Source organism: Callorhinus ursinus, unplaced genomic scaffold (genome assembly GCF_003265705.2).
Source record: "Callorhinus ursinus isolate GAN/ISIS: 27379988/994484 unplaced genomic scaffold, GSC_fseal_2.0 scaffold2, whole genome shotgun sequence".
Lineage (NCBI taxonomy): Eukaryota > Metazoa > Chordata > Mammalia > Carnivora > Otariidae > Callorhinus > Callorhinus ursinus.
In genome coordinates, this window is record NW_027397064.1 from 13161088 (window position 1) to 13181026 (window position 19939).

Genomic DNA, 19939 nt, shown 5'->3' on the forward strand with positions numbered 1-19939 from the left:
AAACAAAATGGGAAATGTAATGGCGTGGAAGAGAGATACATTTCGAACTGAGGTATTACTAAGATTGCTTGTACAAATGACAATAAAATATTCAAAGTCTGGTCTAAATGAAATATGAAATTGAATAACAAAGAATGAAATGACTAAGATTTAAGAAAATCTGATCATAAAAACAAATTAGTCCATTCTAATTACTTAGATTTGAATTGTGAATGATTGGCTTGATCTCAACAGCACATGTTGAGGATTCAAGCTAATTTAGTAAAAACTATTATCATACACAGTACATAATTATTTTGAAAATGTTCAAGATATAGAGCTTTGTTTCTAAGAGGCAATGATAGTTGGTAATTTGGACCTAACAGAAAATTAAAATTTTGTAAGGAACATTTAAAATGATTTTATCTCAGGCTTAGTAATAAAAAGATTTATAGGTTATCTATAATATACATGCTCTAAAAGATTTTACATCAACAAAAATGCTGCCTTCTCTCTTTATATTACATTTTAACTTCTTCAAATGGATTTCTATTTCAGAAAATAGTTTCCTTTAGAACAAATAACTACTGGCAAAAACAATTAATGATTTCTAGAGCTATATTAAATATAACTCATTGAAAAATCTATAGAACACAGGCTGCTGGTGAGTAGAATTTTCCAAATTCAGTAATTACTCTCTTGTTTGGAAGACATTATAATATGCCACATAGCAATATTAAAGTGATCTAATGTCAACTCTTGTTTTCCATTTTTGCTGTCCCAGATAGGAGTCTGGGCCTAGGCCATCTGGACAGTGACCAAGAAAAGCAATTGGGACAACCCCTGAGGATCTTTGTCAAAGTGACTACATTCTAGACTTGGATCTTTAATGGTTGGATCCATGCCATACTCATTTCTCTATTCTTATAACCCAGCAGAGTTATGGAAATGCCTTTGGAAAGAATTAGGTTCAAATCATACCTCTACCAGTTATGAGTGAGGAACCAGTGGCTGACTTATTTATTTCTGAATTTCGGTTTTGTCCTCTGCAAAATGGAGATAAAAATAACTATCTGTTGTAGTTACACGAGGATTAAATTAGATTGTAGAAATTCCAACTACAGTGCTTGGAACATAATGGAACTCAATAAATGATATGTATTTATCTTTGTATCATACAATAGGCAGGAATTCACTTACCCACATATGGCTCATTACTCTACCCACACCTGTAGCTGATGCAGCCAGTCCATCCCAGCAGCTGCCTCCTGACATCTCAATTGGAGTTTTTGAATGACGTTTTGTGTGGATTTTGGATGATTAACCTCAGGAAAGAGATTGACTTTGGGGCCTTAGAAGAACTATAGCTTTTGGCCCTTGTTAAAAAGGTTCAATTCCTGAACTAGCCTAGTCAAGAGTGTCTTCATTGAGAGCTATTGAGACCTATGTTGAACCAACCCTTCAAGATTGCACTTGCAGAATTTTCTGGGGCAGTATTGATACTGGTTAGTTCAACTGGCCACACAGAACTACTAGAAAACAAATTAGGTCAAACTCAGAGTGGCTTAAATATTTATCAAGGTTAAAGAAAATGTTATTATGTATATAAAGCTAACAAAAATAGCAGCAAAAGAGCTGACATCATTGAGATAGTGGTTGAGAAATGGGATTTTCAACTTTTTCTCTTTAACCTAGCACTTGACGTTGCTCTAAAAACTCATTATGAAGCATAAAAATATTAGATGAATTGGCCATAGGGTTAAATCTGAAACTATGAGTTCCAAGTCAATTCACAGATGATGGTGGTCTGGTCATTTGGAAAAATCAAATATTTTCAATAGGAGAGCAGGGAAAGAAGGAAGGGAGGAGGGAAAAATCAAGGGTCATTTTCCCTAAGATTGTTTTTTCCCTAATATTTTAAACTATTCCTATTTCCTTGAGGATTTCAAGAGTACTGTGGTTTACCTAACATAGCTAGAAATCATTTTAATAAAACCTGATAATGAGCTATCTTAGCAAAGGCTTCTTTTCCCAGGAGGCTTTTTTCCCTTGAATTTGTAGATGGAACCAAATGGCTCTCCACAGTGCTTCCCAAACACTTCTGGCTAACCTCTTTCTTAGTGCTTTCCAGTTTATAACAAAATAATCTGTTTGTCTGTCATCCCCACTAGACTAAAGGATCCTCAAAAGTATATACAGAGAGCCATATATATATAGTCATATACATATGATGTCATAAAAAGCTTTCATACATATATATGATATCATATATAAACTAACATACATATATAATTCATCTTTGTATCTGGCACTTAGTAGGCATTGCAACTTATTGAATGGACAAATCAGTAGCTGATTATTCATTTAACCTAGATATAAAGGGATCTCTTATACAGCAAGATTCTTTTCATACTTAAAGTATATTTCAAAACATAGTTTCTAGAAAACACATCTTTAATAAAATAGGTAAAAATTTAGACATATGAATTATTAAAATAAATAATCATGTTATCTAGCAAAGCAGAGCACTGGTCATGAATTACAAATCTGAGATGTTGGGAGTTAGCTACTATCTTATGCCCTGGATTAGTCACATTTATGAAAAGTATTCAATTCATCTGATTCCATAGGAAAAGAAAAATATTTATAGCTACTTCCTCTCAATTACAGATGAATACCCATTACATACGTGTCACATTTTTCTCTAACAGTAAAAGAATCCATTTTTTATTTAATGGAAGTATTTTCATTAACATTCAACCTCTAAGCCTCCTTTTTTGAGACAGATATTGCAAAAGATACCAACAGATTCATATAGAATTATCAACTAGTAGACCTGAAATCTTAGAAATACCTGCTTCAAAATTATATTGAAGCTCTAGAGCAAAATTCCAACTCATTAGAGCCTTAAAGTTTATTCTCATACAAAAAAAAGAGAAAACTTTCTTTTTTATTCAAATAAATGGAGTTTAAAAACAATTTTGCTTCTGGTCATGATATTAAATATGACTTTTCATATTAATAATGTGCCTTCCATTCCTCTTGGAGTATACAAGGGAACGGTAATGTAATTTCTTTGTGGGCAATGTAGAAAAAAAAGTCCTTGTGTGTAAAACTTTTTTATAACGACAAAAACAACAGCAACAAGAAACACTTATCACAAGATATTAGAACATAGATAAGATTATATTTCAATTAGCCATGTCTGTCTGACAGATTTCTTTATTTCTAAGGGAAATTGTGCAGAGCATTTTATTTCAAGCCTCAAAAATTTTGATGAAAGAAAAAAGAAAACTGCAATTTTTGCCACGAAAAGACAGGTGGCGTAAGCATGCAGCATTTTTTTTTTCCCCTCAAATATATAAAGTGATTATTTTCTCTTGGGTTCTTTGAAAAAACTCGCTTGTGCTCGGGTTTGTGGCTGAGCCCGGTGACGTCAGTGTGGCAGTGCGGAGTCAGGCGCCACGGCTCTCTATAAGCCGAGGAGCTGTCCGGGTGCTGAAACGGCCCGAGCAGCTCACCCGGCGCTCTGGGAGGAACATGCTGTGGACCTCCTCTCCCATATAAAAAGGAGGTAAGACTGCTTTTCTCTTTGATTTACTGGAAAGTTCTAAATTGCGTGTTCTTTCCTTAATTCCTAGCTGAGAAGAAAAAGACCGTTTGGCAACCTTATATCTATAGAATAACTGAATAGCAACCTGCTGCTCTTCAATCAATGTAAGGACACTATATATGTACATATAGAATTGAATCTATGATTTATAGATGCTGTTGGATATTTATAACCATGATGCTATTTGGATAACCATATGTAAGAAGTGTGAAAAAGTTAAGGATTTTAGGGTCAATACCCATATTAATGTAAAGTTAACTAAGCCTGATTATTTTCTTTCCTTAATGTATTGTTTCTTCTCCTAAAAACTAGATACAAAGCCAGAGATATACTTTATATGTTTAATATTCTTAGCAGTATGTTTCCAATCATTCAAAGGCTGTTAAACACATTAGTCATAGAGGCAACCAATTTTGGAACTAGTTCTTTTTTTCTTTGACATTTACCTTACAAGAGCTCAAAATTAATAAACTATATAAAATTATTTTCTGAACTGATATACTCTGAAAGGGCTTACATTATTATCTCCTAGTTTTAGTCCCAGGAAAGTAAGATTAGAATTATCCTGAGTACAGTTTTTTTCTTTTATTCAGAGTGCAATATTATCTTGGGTTATAGGTTAGATATGACTATGAATTGCAGAGAGTTGTTAATTTTGAATTACCATGAGGAAAACCTTCATAACTGTGTAAGATATTATTATTATGTTTTGATTGAAAGAGGTTGTACAATCTTTTGCTGGACATTTTTAATGGGACACATTTCTTTTTTCTGCATCTTAACTAGTGGAATTGCTCAAATTAGATTAAATATATCCTGTATTTGTCAATGTTCCAGTCTAAATTTCAATAGAAAAGACATTTTTAGCTTATGAAGCACTAGTTCAAATTGTACATAGAATATTAGAGCTGTTGAAACCTTTTTCAGTATATTGAATAACTGCTACCTGGGAAAGAAATCCCTTGAGTCTTACTCAAAGGCAGTAACTATGTCATCCAAACTGAAACCTTATATATGACCAAAGAATAGCATATGTTAGGCTGTGGTTTAAATACCTGCATTAAATATTCTGCCCCAATTCCACAGCAAAACCCATCTATAAGATAATGATTTTAAAGACAAACACATAACTCATATGTTAAGAATACCCCAGGATAATGGTTTTGAAGAAAATAAGTTCATTAAGATTCTTAAAATTACTATTTCACATGCCAATGTTGAAAATAGATAATCAAAGCTAAATTCATAATATAGAGAAGAAATTATAACGTACTTTTATTTAAATCTAAGAATCTATGAATTAAATTTCTTATAGTAAACATTAATTCATAGTAAATATTTCAGAAATTTTCTCTGACATGCCTTTAAAGATTTTTTCTTTCAGTAAATTAAGTAGTCTGATTAATGGGAATCATTTTAATAATTATATGCATTTATGCTAAAGAAATTTCTATAACTACAACCACTGTTAAGTTCTAAAAACTGAAAGCATTACTTAAATACCAAATGATGAAAAATGATATTTTCTACAGCTGATATCTAAGCTAACAGAATATTGTACCCACAAAACTTAGCTTGTATGTCACAAAATCATGATGCAAATAAGATATCATGAACAAATTTGTGAGCTTTCCTCACATTTATTTGCAACAAAAATTGCAAATATTAAAATAGTTTTTCAGTGTTAGCAGTGCTGAATGTAAAACATGTAAAAAAATAATCCCCTTTGTAATTCATATGTGAGATAATAAGACATTGGAGGAAAAAAATGAATGAAGATTTTTAAGTAGGAAGAATTCAACATATCGTCTGTGTTTATCTAAATTGGGAGTTACATAGTGGTTATTTTAAGATTTTCTAACAGTATGAGTCATTTAAGATTTCACAGGTCCACACCAAAATAGACACAGACATAAGTCAAGCTGAATCTGAACACTCACAGGTTCAGAAATAGACTGGTTAAGAAAACTTATGTTCTCTCTGTAGCATCTGTTATTATTTACTATGCATTCTTGAAGGCTGATGAAAAATATAACCATGATTGCATTTTGCAAGACAGTCACAAATAAAATGATTAGAAGAAATATGGAGCACAAATATTTTAAAAGTTTACTTTTTCAGTATGTTTATACAGAAAGAAACTTCACTAGGTTAGCCTACTAGCTGGGACCAGAGAATGTTCTGGAGGTTATTAAGGTATAGAACCTTTAAAATTGTCAGTTGGGTTTGGTGTCAGAGTGAGAACAAGTTATTTCTGAAAAATGTAGGTAAATAGGACTCATCCACAAGGCAATTCAGTATGATTGACATTAAGATGCTGTATTACTTCATTGTATGTAATGTCACTGCTGTAGTGTTTCTACAAAAAATTAGATGGACAATTCAGGAACTTAACCACATGATTTTTTATACAACCTTAAGGAAATCATTTAATGTGGTGTGTGTGTGTGTGTGTGTGTGTGTGTGTGTGTGTGTGTGTATGTACATGCATGTTTTAAATTAAGCCAACTAATTTTTTTTTACCAGTGTTTTCAATAGGAATGTTATACAAGAGAACTAAAAATCAGCTTGGAAATTTTTTATTAAACAGAAAATGCATACTAAAAAAAACTAACTACATGTTTTGCAAATTAAAAAATAAAATTTTAGAAACCTCATATCAGTATTTTTGTTATTATTTTAACAAAGTGAATGTCATGAAAACTTGATGAAATTGGGTAACAATTTTGCTGGATTCCTGTAGTTAGGTTGTGAGGGTTATATAGGAAATATGTACGGCTTTTAAAAAGAGTCATCCCAAGCTTAATGTGAAATAATCTCTGCTGTCTGTTTTCCCTCAATGATCAGTTACTTGTTTTGCTATAGTGTCTTCTAGTTTTTCATTTCTATTAACTCATATTTTCTATGCTTTAAGGACATCTTTCAAACATGGCAGAAGCTAAGACTCACCGGCTTGGAACAGCCCTGTCTCTCATCCCTTTAATTTTCCTCATCTCTGGGGATGAAGCAGCTTCATTTCAGCGAAACCAGCTGCTTCAGAAGGAACCAGACCTCAGACTGGAAAATGTCCAAAAGTTTCCCAGTCCTGAAATGATCAGAGCTTTAGAATACATAGAAAAACTCCGACAACAAGCTCACAAAGAAGAAAACAGCCCAGACTACAATCCCTACCAAGGAGTCTCTGTTCCCCTTCAGAAAAAAGAAAATGGTGATGAAAGTCACCTGCCAGAAAGTACAAGGGATTCCCTGAGTGAAGATGAATGGACGAGGATAATACTTGAAGCTTTGAGACAGGCTGAAAATGAGCCTCTGTCTGCACCAAAAGAAAAGCCCTATGCCTTGAATTCAGAAAAGAACTTTCCAATGGACATGCCTGATGATTACGAGGCTCAACAGTGGCCAGAAAGGAAGCTCAAGCACATACGACTCCCTCCTATGTATGAAGAGAATTCCAGGGACAACCCCTTTAAACGCACAAATGAAATAGTAGAAGAACAATATACTCCTCAAAGTCTTGCCACACTAGAATCTGTGTTCCAAGAGCTGGGGAAACTGACGGGACCAAACAACCAGAAGCGTGAGAGAGTTGATGAGGAGCAAAAACTTTACACAGATGATGAAGATGACATCTACAAGGCCAATAACATTGCCTATGAAGATGTGGTTGGGGGAGAAGACTGGAACCCAGTAGAAGAAAAGATAGAGAGTCAAACTCAGGAAGAGGTAAGAGACAGCAAAGAGAATGCAGAAAAAAATGAACAAATCAATGATGAAGTGAAGCGTTCGGGACAGCTGGGCCTCCAAGATGAAGATCTCCGGAAAGAGGGTAAAGATCAATTCTCAGATGATGTCTCCAAAGTAATTGCATATCTGAAAAGGTTAGTGAATGCTGCAGGCAGTGGGAGGTCACAGAATGGGCAGAACGGGGAAAGAGCAACCAGGCTTTTTGAGAAACCACTTGATTCACAGTCTATTTATCAGCTGATTGAAATCTCAAGGAATTTACAGATACCCCCTGAAGACTTAATTGACATGCTGAAAACTGGAGAGAAGCCAAATGGATCAGTGGAACCAGAGCAGGAGGTTGAACTTCCCGTTGACCTAGATGACATCTCAGAGGTTGACGTAGACCATCCAGACCTGTTCCAAAATAAAATGCTCTCCAAGAATGGCTACTCCAAAACACCTGGCCGTGCTATGGCAGAGGCCCTACCAGATGGCCTCACTGTTGAGGACATTTTAAATCTTTTAGGGATGGAGAGTGCAGCAAACCAAAAGCCTCCATATTTTTCTGGTCAGTATAACCGAGAGAAAGTTCTGCCAAGACTCCCCTATGGTCCTGGAAGATCTAGAGCAAACCAGCTTCCCAAAGGTGCCTGGGCACCAGATGTGGAGAACAGGCAAATGGCATATGAAAACCTGAATGACAAGGATCAAGAATTAGGAGAATACTTGGCCAGGATGCTAGTGAAATACCCTGAGATCATGAATTCAAACCAGGTGAAGCGAGTTCCAAGTCAAGTCTCATCTGAAGATAACCTACAAGATGAGGACCATATCGAGCAGGCCATCAAAGAGCATTTGAATCAAGGCAGCTCTCAGGAGACTGACAAACTGGCCTCGGTAAGCAAAAGGCTCCCTGTGGCACCACCAAAGAATGATGATACCCCAAACAGACAGTACTTGGATGAAGATCTGTTAATGAAAGTGCTGGAATACCTCAACCAAGAAAAGGCAGAAAAGGGAAGGGAGCATATTGCTAAGAGAGCAATGGAAAATATGTAAGAGTTTTCATTAAATGCCCTAATTTCTTCCTCCAACCCCAAGAAAACCCCAGCATTTCTCTTTAGTGTGTTGACTTCTATCCTGTTAACACTGTAATATCCTTAAATGATGTACAGGCAGATGATTCCATTTCACTGGGGTATCTGCTTCACTTATTCTGAGCTATTCTCTTGTGTGTGGATATGTGTCAATGTTATGACTTCTGGATAAAAAAATTAATCACATCCCTTATTCAAGAAAGATATCTGTGATAGTGTTTAATAGTGTATTTAATGGCTGTGGCATTGTTGATGCTCACATATGATAAAGAGTGTCCTATAATTCTCTTGAAAGTTTTTAATATTTATTGAATTATTTTGTTACTGTCTGTAGTGTTTTGTGAAGTTCTGGAGCAAAAAAAAATAAAGCATTATAAATATATAGTTTTATTCATAAGGCCTTTTCTATTGTGTGTTTAATTGTTGATTAATAAATGTTATTTCTCGACAACTGTGGACTATTCATTCTGGAAAGCCAGAGACAATGACTATGGAGCCCAAAGAGAAAATTCTTATCTTCCACAGTCAACCCAGGTAAGAAATAATTGTAAATATATTATTATGCTATGTGCTTAGAATGTAACATCTTCTAATAGCCCACTGCTTAACACTTGCTTATGGCTTTTCTCACATATATGATTTATGGAATAAGACTTTTATTGTCATAGTTATACCTTGCACCTTTGATTTATAAATAAATAAATACATTTAAGTCTTCCATACCCATAACTAGCTTTGGAAAAAAAAAAGCTGCGTTCAGGGCAATCAGAAATAACTACAGACTTGGAAGTAACCTACCTATTTCCAGATCACCCTGGTCCTCAGAAGACAAGGCTGAAGCCCCTTTTGTATGATTTGAGAGGGGCTAAGGACCCTCAGACTGTCAGGTAAGTGAATGAGCACAGGCACAGTGGAAAACACCAATTGCCTTCTCTTTTGTCCTTGTACTTGAGAGAATCCTGAGTGGGCTAGGCCGTGTGTGATTGTTACAATGTGTGTCATGTTGGGGAATGATATCATCCTAACATATCAACAGGGAATCAACAACAGCAAAGGCAGCCGGCACAAGAAAAGATACATAGCAACAAAACAGTAATAGTCGTAAAAGAAAAAAGGCAATAAATAATTACTATTTACGGATGCCTATTACACACCAGGCACTGTACTAAACACTTTACCTCATTTAGTCTGCACTGTAACGCTGTCAAGGGTCTCTTATTATCCCTGTTTTACATCAGGAGAAGCAAAACTCAGAAAGGTTAAATAACTCTCAGAAACAAACTGAGGGTTCTAGAGGGGAGGGGTGTGGGGGATGGGTTAGCCTGGTGATGGGTATTAAGGAGGGCACGTTCTGCGTGGAGCATTGGGTGTTATGCACAAACAATGAATCATGGAACACTACATCAAAAACTAATGATGTAATGTATGGTGATTTACATAACATAATAAAATAAAATTAAAAAAAAAAGAAAAAAATAACTTTCCCAAAGTCACTTGGTGTTCCGAGTTACCAAAGCTTGAGATCTTCATCACTTCACTACATAGTTTCTAAGGGAAGTGCCCTGTCAGCTGAGTTGGGACTTTGGAAGTGGGATGGTGAGGGACTCATGAGGTCTCAGGGTGGGTTACTTCCAAGTGTCGGCACCTGTGGTGTGTGTGTGTGTGTGTGTGTGTGTGTGTGTGTCTGCGTGTCTGGGCTAGGGAGGGGAGGAGATCCTTGCACGGTCAGAAGGCAAAGAGAGGGCCTGCATATCTTGGGGAAAACATTGAATGTAGGTTTTTCTACTTTACAATTTTGCCTAGACTCTTTTCTAAATTATCACACAATTTTGTGGAATTCTAGGATCTGTTAAGTGGAAGAGAACTTAGAGGTAAATTACCTCTACAGTGTTTCTAATTAATACCTAATTAATTAATACTCAATACTTACTCATATACTTTCAAAATGGAGACTACCTCACTAGACAATACTATGAATTGAAGATTATGGAGACATCCAGGATATTTGGGTGGTTTAAGGTCTAGGTACATACTACATGCCGTGCTTGGCAGAGGTCCACATATATCTTCTGCCCTTTGTATATTCTCTTCAAATTTCTGTTTCATGCAAGAAGTCACTCCTACTATCCTAAGTCAACCCCATGACTACTTCTATGCCAACCCTAAGCAGGAAGGAGAACTTGGCACATGACTCCACTCAACAGAAATGCCCTCACTGTGATATTTAAACATTCTACCCAGAAGTTAGGAATTGAGCACAAGTTACCGTACATGATACAGCTGAGTCTCCCAGGTTGGGATCTACACACAAATCAGTGGGATGTCAAACCCTGCACTCATTCTGCTACAATGTGATACTTTTTTCTTAAAAGTCTCAGACTTGAAATTCCATGATTCTCTAAGGATGACATTGTAGGCATCAGGATTGGCCATTGGGGAGCTACTTTAATTTGGAATGTATATTCTTTGCCTGACTTCTCTCCAGCACCAGTCAGCAAGCATCTCTGCCTTTTTGCAATACCACTGTATTCCCAGCTACTGAGTCATCAGACTTATTTCTGATCCAATGATTTTTTCTTCAAAAGTGCTTTAGTACATTGCTCACTAGTGTAAGACAGAAGGCTCTAAGTACCATTTAAGGATGTAAATGACAAATTAGTTGGGATTAGAACAACACAGCCTCTTTGCCCAGAAGCCTCCTTCAGCAGAAGTCAGAGAGTAGCTTGAGCCCTCCAAACAGATGCCCTCTGCAGGCTACCACTGCAAGAAGAGTTGCCTGGGCACTAAGACTGCACCCCTTGTAGGAGTGCATGCCTCCATTGGAAGTCAGATAGGAGCCTAGCAGTCTCTATGCTCTTGCCAAGGTCCCCCACTACCAACCTTCTGTCCCCTTAGCACTCACAGCTGTTCCACCCTACCTGCCTCGGGAACAATTAGGACTAATCTGATTGTGCTCTTTATGACAAAATGTCCAAGTTATTCCTCATTTCCCACACTCAACCCTCACTAAACTTTGTATATCACCTTTTTGACCCCAGTTCCCACTCTTTTTCATATTCCATGACATTTTTTATTATGCCCTTTGATACTCAAGGTCAGTCATCAACAAAACTCCCTGCATCCTGAACCTTTTCTCTGAATATTCTCTTTAACTTCTTGCTCTAAAGGAAACTCACCTCTCTCCTCTGAGGTTGCTGCTGCCCTTGAAACTCTTCCTTACTCCTTTTTGCTTCTTATAGGACATTTATTTTTCAACTTTTTTTGGGGGGGTGTATGTTAATACACAGCTTTATTATTAGTGAAAATTATCTTAGATGCAGGTGAAAGTAAAACCAGTTTAAATGAGATGTATTAAAAACATAAATAGAGGGTCACAAAATCCAAGTAAAGGTCAAGCTAAAATGTTGGACATCCAGAACAGCCAGAATAATGACCTTTTTTAAAAAAATGAAATACATTTGACAAATAACATTGTGAAAATTTAAGACATATAACATACTGATTTGGTACTTTGAATGTCATGCGTCATTCAGTACCTACCCATTACCCCTTGTTGCATTTGTCCCCTGCTCCAGGTCACTCACTCATTAAAGGTAGTAGCTCCTGCTCACTTCATTCCTTTTAGCACTGATCCTTCATAATACTTGTCAATTTCAATATCCCTGAAGATGATCTTTCCAGGCCTTTCCAGGCACCATCCTCCATCAGCTATTTACTTGCAGTTCTTCTTCTTAGCAATAACTGCGACCTAACCTAAATCTAAATCCTAAACATTTTACTCTAACAACTACCTTCTATATTTTCAATGCACTTCCTCTAGTACCTGAGTTCCAGTAATCACCCACACCCACCAATGAGATGTTATCCATGGATCCTACCATCTTTCTACACTCTCCCATCTTCTTTATTCTTCACCCACCCACCTTGCCAGTCTTAAATTTCATGGTTCATCATTATACTCCTTGTAAACCTTAACTCTCTTCAGTCTCTCATGTTTCATTGTAATTTATTTGCTAATCTAGGAAGTCTAGTTAAGTCCAATTCTCCACCAACTCTTACCTTCTCTTCTACAACTGAACATAGCAGGTGAAAGACACACAACCACACTGACTGATTTCATTTTAAATTCATGCCTACTGACCTCAAGTAGTCCATAAAGCTATGTTGGAATTCTAATATGCCCCTTGTCTACTCAGGCTCTTTCCCCTTAGACAGTAATTTCATACTTTCCTTCTGTCCACAAATATTCAACCCTGCCTCCACAACCTATACGCACATGATTATCTTGCTTCCTGTTTCACTGAGAAAAATGAAGCCATTGGGAGAGGTCTACAGAGTCTCATCTCCATTTTTTTTAAGATTTTATTTATTTATTTGACAGAGAGAGAGCACAAGCAAAGGGATTGGCAGGCAGAGGGAGAGGGAGAAGCAGGCTCCCTCCTGAGCAAGGAGCCCAATGTGGGGCTCAATCCCAGGACCCTGGGATCATGACCTGAGCAGAAGGCAGTTGCTTAACCGACTGAGCCACCCAGGCACCCCCCCATCTTTATTTTTGTCTGCCTGCCTGCCTCTGTGGTGATACATTCCCTGCTTTCCTGTTCTTGTGGGTAACTGTACTTCCTTCTTTATTAACCCCTCCACTTGTGCACTCAATTCAACCCTCATGCTTACTTCAGAAACTTGCTTCAGAAATTCTCCCCTTTTTTTGTGCATCAGCTTTGTTCTTTCTACTGGATGATCTTTCTCAGCATACATAGTTTGCAATTTTTTTCATCTGCAAAACCAATGAAACACCCACGAAGCAAGCAAGAACCTCTCCTGACTCTGCCTTCCCTTACACCAATTCTTCATGCCTATTCTTCCCTTTAAAGAAAGACTCTCTAAAGAGATGCGTGCACTTAACCAAATTCTTTTCTCACATCTAAAACCCCTTTCAGTCAGGTTTTTACTCCCACTTCTTCACAGAAATGGCTCCTGTTGAGATCAGCAATGATTCCACATTGCTAGGTATGATGATCAATTCCAAGTCCTTATCTAACTTGTTCTAGCAACATTTGGCACTGTTAAACACCTTATTTTCTTGGTATTCAGGCCACTGCACATGCCTGGCTCTCCCTCTACTTCACTGGCTACTCTTTCACTTATCCTTTACTGTCTCTTTTTTATCTCTTCAACCTCTGAACATTGGAGGCTGGCACTCAGACCTTGGAGCCCTTCTCTTTCCTGTCTGCACTCATTCCTTAGGTGAATCTGTATGTCCAGCCCATAATATTAACCTGAACTCCATACTCATTAATTCAATTGTCTAGATGACATCCCCATTGGATATCCAATAGATATCTCACATGTAACTTGACCATAGAAGAACCCCAGGTTTCCCTCTCCTTGACAAACTTCCAGCTCCTCTCACAGATTTTTCTATCTGACTTCTTCATACCAAAACCCATGGTTTTGTCCCTGACTCTTCTCTTTATCTTATAACTCATTCATGAACTGGCATCCAATCCTGCTGTTTCGACTTCAAAATATATCTACAGTCCATCTTCCTACCATTTCCACTATTATCAACATGCTACAAACCATGATCATCTCTCACCTGGGTTACTGGAATATCCTCCTGTTGGTTTTCCCTGCTTCCACTCTCTTTTCAGTGCAATCTAAACAGAGCAACCAATATGACCCAATTATAATTCAGATCAGATGATACCCAAGACTGAGAGCCAAAGTTACTGCTATGATCTACAGTCGCCTACTTGGTCTGGCTCTGAACTCATTTCCTAGTACTCTCTCCATTATGCTTTCCTTTCTATGGGCACTGGCCTCCTCAGTTCCTCGAATATGCCAAGCATACTCCCACCTCAAGACTTTTGCATTTGCTGTTTCCTCTTTCAGAAGTGCTATTTCCCAAAATATCTGCATGGTTTTCTCCCTCACCTATTTCAAGTTTTTGGCACAAATATTGACTTCTCAATGCTACTCCTCCTCAAATTTAAACTCCTACGTACTTTTCCTGTCTCCATTCCTTGTTTGACCCTTTCTCTTTACCACATACTACATTGAGCATTCTTTTTTTCTTTTAGGTAGGCTCCACCCCCAGCATGGAGCCCAAGCTGGGGCTTGAACTCACCACCCTGAGTTCAAGACTTGAGCCAAGACCAAGAGCTGGACCCTTAACCAACTGAGCCATCCAGAGGCCCCCCTACATCTACCATTCTTAATTTACGGTGTTATCTTACTTATTGCCCACTCCTCCACCACTAGGAGGTAGCTACTGTTTGCTTTATCCATGGTTGCCCCTCTAGCTCTCTAGATTAGTAACTGAAACATAGAAAGTGCATAGAAACTAGTTAACGAAATTAATGAATTGGGAATAAGAGGCAAAAGTCTTGAACAGTAAAACAAGATAAATCCTTGTTGAAAGAATAAAGAAACAGCAATTTTATTACATCAATACAGATTTAAGAGCCACTTGACATTTTTATAGAATGAAATTAATGAAATAAAATTCCTGATCCAGATTTCAATATCCTCTTTTACCAAGTCTTCCATCTTTGCCTAAAGGGAACATAGCAGGGGCACTGAAGCTCAATTACCTCTGTGACTTAGCAGGAAGAGATAGGTAGAAATTGTCAGCTTGTGATAAGTGGGTTCAGATATCTCTCCAACTTAAGCATTATCAGAAGGGCCTATGCCATGATTAGGCAATCCTCTAAGATGATGTCGTTTTCCAGCACCACAAAATTATAGTTATTTTGGTATTTTTATCAATATGGGTGGGAATTATAGTTATTTTACTCCATAGAAGAAAAAGATTACTGTTATTAGAAATGCTATAGAAATTAGTCACATGCTGATATAAACTATGCCAGTGTGAATACGTAGCTACTACAGCTAATGCTATTTCTGCTGCAACTATTATTCCTGACGGTTGGAAGGCCAAGAAGCCCCATGGGTTTTGATCAGGGTACTTCTGAAGGTTGAAAAGAACCAGGAACTGAAATGCCGGTGGAGTTTTCCAGGCGAGTTGAAGTCTTTTGATTTGGAACAAAGATGACAATTTGTCTGCAAGTGTTCAGACAGTATCTACCTTCTGCAGGGTTTATTGTAGCAATCTTCAGCAAGTTTTTCTGGAAGTCCAAGCCCACATGTGTATTTATAGTTAATTTCCATATTATTTACATATGCCCATAGCCACTCTGTCTACTGTTCTCAGGACAGTACATTTCAAGTAAGAAATGTATTGTTGATACCTTGAGGTTTGTTCTTTTGTCAGACTCTTTTTTTCCCTTGAAGTCCTTTCATTAAATCATTATCATTGATGTGACTTCTGGACATCACTGGTGAACAGTGGGTGATGGGGTGGAAGGATTGGGTAAAGAAAGGGCTAGTCTGTGCTTAAGACATAATGATGTAAGAGCCACCTTAGTTCTTTCTGTTGCTCCAAGACATATTTATATCTCGATGCTTTTGTTTCCTCAGTCTGATGGACTCTTCCAACATTGTAGTCGTTCTTCAAGGTTTAGTGGACATGCTGTTGCCCCCATTAAGAGTGCACTGATTACTCATTTTCCTCGGCTTTCACAGTGATTTTCCTTTACCTTCACTGCAATGTTTATTTCTCTTGTTGTGCCACATAGCCATGGTTAGTCATGTTGACCTGTCTGCCTCATCTATTGAATTATAAGCTCTGAAGTCAGGAATCTTCTCTGAATATCCTCTCAATATCCTCTACAATGCCCAATCTCTGTCTCTTTCAAGTGAGCTACTCAATAGACATGTGGTGAATAAATGAACAGATATTAGCAAGCATACCTTCTTCTTTATTGTTTTGTGCTTTATGAAGTCTGTGCATATGTCCCTGAACCTTCAGCTCATTTAACAGGAAAGAGTAAAGTGAATCGCCTACTGTGCATCCCACATGGTCGTCTGAAGGGGCTCTTGACCTTGGTGTTTTCAGCACATCCGAAATCTCAAATGGTGCCATGGGTTATTCTTTAAAGAATATCTAATTTAATATTCAACTTAATTTGAGTTTGAGTCCAATCCTAGATTCCCACATGGGCATCTCTTTTTAGCTGGCATTTTTCTAACCCTGAAATCTAGAGACACTCAAGAGTTTGCTGTTTCAAACAATTAAGTTTTCACACATGTATGATAGGGTTAGTGTGGACTAACACATACTAATCCAGGTTTTTTAATGTTGCCTGGAGTGTCAATTCCTATATCACAGCTCAAAGACCATTCAGATTTCAGTTCTAAAAAGTCCTCTGACCTACCAAAGGCATTGGAACATTTACATGGAGAAGAGGCTTTTGGGCTAATAAACAAAACAAAACAAAACTGAGTCCAGTCCTGGCTTTGCTCCTTTATTTGGTCAGGCAATTAATCTATTTGCATCTGAGGTAGGGTTTATGTTTACCTTAAAGGGCTATTGCAAGGATTTATTGGTAAAGTGTTTGAAGTGGCTTTACAGTGCCCAGAACAAAGTAGTTTCTAGATATATGGCAGAATGTCCCAATCAATTAATCAAAAACTATTATTAATCATTTGCAATGCTGCAACCTAGTATTAGACATTATGTAAAAAGAGAGATATAAGGGATGCACATAATGTATTTCCACAAAAATAGACCATGGTGTGAAAGCTCTTTTCCTCCATTTACAAACAGGATTACTTCTCCTGCTGCAGCTATTTTAGGAAAGGGCTTTGTGATGAAGCAACAAGTTCTGCTGTCATGGGTTCCAATTTAACCGGGGCCATTTCATGGGAATTGAAATGTTCAGAAGTCCGTAGGTGGCATAAACCAACACTTCAGGTTTATTTTAAGCTTAAAATCCCAATTCATGCTAAAGTTCAGGGAAAACTGATGAGATCAAGTTCCAATTTCATATGATTGTCCTTTCTACACACTGCTCCAAATCCCATCTTTTCCTTACAATGAATTTTCAATGAGATGATAAAGGCTTTAATTTTGATTTTATTTGTTCTCTACATCCCAGTGATGATGCAATGATAAATTGACTTCTATTCATGTAACATAGATGTTACACGAATATCTAACAACCACGGTGTCTTAAAAATGCAACAGATTTTAAAAGAAACAACAGAATCATTCCTTCCTGGTTGTTCCACTCATACACACCGCACAGTGAACTGACTAAAAAATAAATAAGGCAGAAGCCCCTCCTCTCTCCCCCTTAGTGATAATCCTACAGTTCAATTCATTTTGAACCAGCAGGTTGCTATGGTAGCAGAAGAGTCAGGGTTACAGCATTGAACCATTCGGCAATGTGAAATCAGCATGGTGCAGGAGGTGCTTCAGAATTCATGAGACTGGCAGAAGCAATTTTGTGCTTTAAACTTCAGGCTTCTTGCATCTTTAAGAAAATGAAAATAAGAAGGTGGCAGTGCCCACCTGAGCCTCTGTGGTGGCTTAGCCACCTTTCCAAAATTTTAGATGAAGTAAGCATCATCTGTGCTTTTTATTTGTTGAGCTCAAGATTTGATTCTGGTAAGCCTCATTATTTATGGAAAGTTGCATGCGCAAAAAATGAATTAGAAGAGTTTCTAATTTTGCATTCTATATTTCTATTCCTATCCAGTCAGAGCTAAATTAAAGGTTTAATTTAAAAAAATGTGTATGTTTGGATATACTCAACCTGCATTATAATTGGAACCACTGAAGCACAGATTTCAATGTAGTATAAAATGTTCACCTTTGAGTCTATCCATTATGTGAAAAATGCCTTCTTAATATGATATATGTAAAAATTTGTGATATTTGTGACAATATATGTGAATATGTTATATACATGTAGATATATGTGCATTAAAAAGGCATTCACATAATGAATAGACTCATATGGTATACTCCACGTATGTTAATCTTAAATGTCCACATATGTAAATATACGTAAGCATACCAGATCATTTGTTCTACATATTTAAAATGTTAATAAGTTTAATAATTGCTAATATCACCTAATATGCCCTCTGCATTCTTTCTTCGTATGGAATGATTTTCTCTCCTTTACCTGACTGAAATACTAACCTGAATCTTATGGATGAAGTTGTGACTGTAAAATTAAAGAAAAAGAGCTATAAAGAGGTAGGTAAGCCAACAGATCAGCTTGTTTTCTTAAATGCATAGTTTCTTCTTCTTTGCAGTAAACTGGAAGTATTTGGGGACTAGGGGTGCATTAGGGCTAGAGATGTGTAGTGTTTGGTCCATTCTGAAATAACATAGTGCCATGGAGATGCTCCAGTAGGGATTTCAGTGGAGGAAGGATGTCCCACCATGATGTTTCATACCTTAGTGACCTGTCAGATTCCGTTCCCTCTGTCTGGATGGTCCTCCATCTTGTCTTTCTACCAAGCTTTTGTTCACTCTTTGAGATCCAGCTTCGTGAAGAACTTTTCAGATATTGTTTTATCTTACTTCCCTCCTCGTACACGTTGCCTTCACCATCCTCCCAGAGTTAGACCTTTCTCTTCTTTGTAGTAACTACTCCTTCAATGACACCTACCACATGCTATTGTAATTATCTGTTTGTATGGAACTCTATGATGAAATACTGAATTCCTTAAGGACAGGGAATACGTGGTGAGAAACCGTGTATTTTTTCATTTTTGTATGCCCAGCATCCTACTTCCACCTTCTTTTGGTCACACCACCACCCCTTGCTTTGGGGACTGCCTCTCCCCATTTCCTGTATATGTGTTGGGCCTAATAATTGTGGTACCTCCCTACCTACAGCCACGAAGCCATGCGGAGTTTTGAGTTTGATCAATCATGGTACCCCATCCTCTTGTTTTTAGTGATAGCTCAGGGACAGGCATGTGATCCAAGCCAAGCTAATCAGAGTTTTTTCCCCCTAAGAATTTATATATGGATGCTATGAAATAGAATTTCTTGAGACTTTGTTTGAATATTTCATGCCTGTATGTATCTATTGCCTTATTAGACTGCCAGGCTTGAGGCCATGAAGGACGCAGCAGTCCAGGAAAAGCTGAGATGAGACTGAATTATTACCAGGGCAATTATTAACAACTGAAAAAGTGGGAGAGATCAGACTGTGAGTTAGATTAGCCTGGGTAACTAGCAGGGCAAGTGGCCTTCAGGTGGACAAGTGACTTTATCCCAGAATGCCAGTCGAGTGCTCCAAGAAGCAGACCCCAAGATGGAGGTAGGGGTGCAATATGTTCATTGGGTGATACTTCTGAAAGAAAAAGGAAGTGTTGCTTTGCACTCTTGGGGGCTTCCTGGGTAAAATCTGAAACTGGCCTCCATATAGGCAGGGCAAGGAGAGACTGAAGAAAGAGCCTGGCCACTCCAGACTGGTAGGTGGCAGGTTTAATAAGCAAGGAAACTTACATACAAGGCTTGTCTTGGGCAGCAAGATGAGTAGGTCTCTGCATCTGCCTGTTAGAATCTGAAAAGATTATATAGAGGCCTTGACCAGGCTCAGTCACATTCAGTCTGGATGGTCTCAACAACACCCAACTCTCTGAAGGTTATGTCCTG

General features: G+C 37.5%; 1 protein-coding gene across 2 annotated transcripts; it reads left to right on the forward strand.

Annotated features, from left to right (window-relative positions):
* Positions 1–3398: 3398 nt before the first annotated feature.
* Positions 3399–8866, forward strand: SCG2 (secretogranin II). 2 transcript variants are annotated; one of them, XM_025886884.2, is made up of 2 exons: positions 3399–3553; positions 6507–8866. In XM_025886884.2, the coding sequence occupies exon 2, from the start codon at positions 6521–6523 to the stop codon at positions 8375–8377; it is 1857 nt and encodes a 618-aa protein (XP_025742669.1). In that variant the 5' UTR covers positions 3399–3553; positions 6507–6520; the 3' UTR covers positions 8378–8866. The 2 variants fall into 2 exon arrangements, with proteins under 2 accessions (XP_025742669.1, XP_073734101.1); XM_073878000.1 differs by lacking the exon at positions 3399–3553 and adding an exon at positions 3621–3696.
* The last annotated feature ends 11073 nt before the right edge of the window (positions 8867–19939 follow it).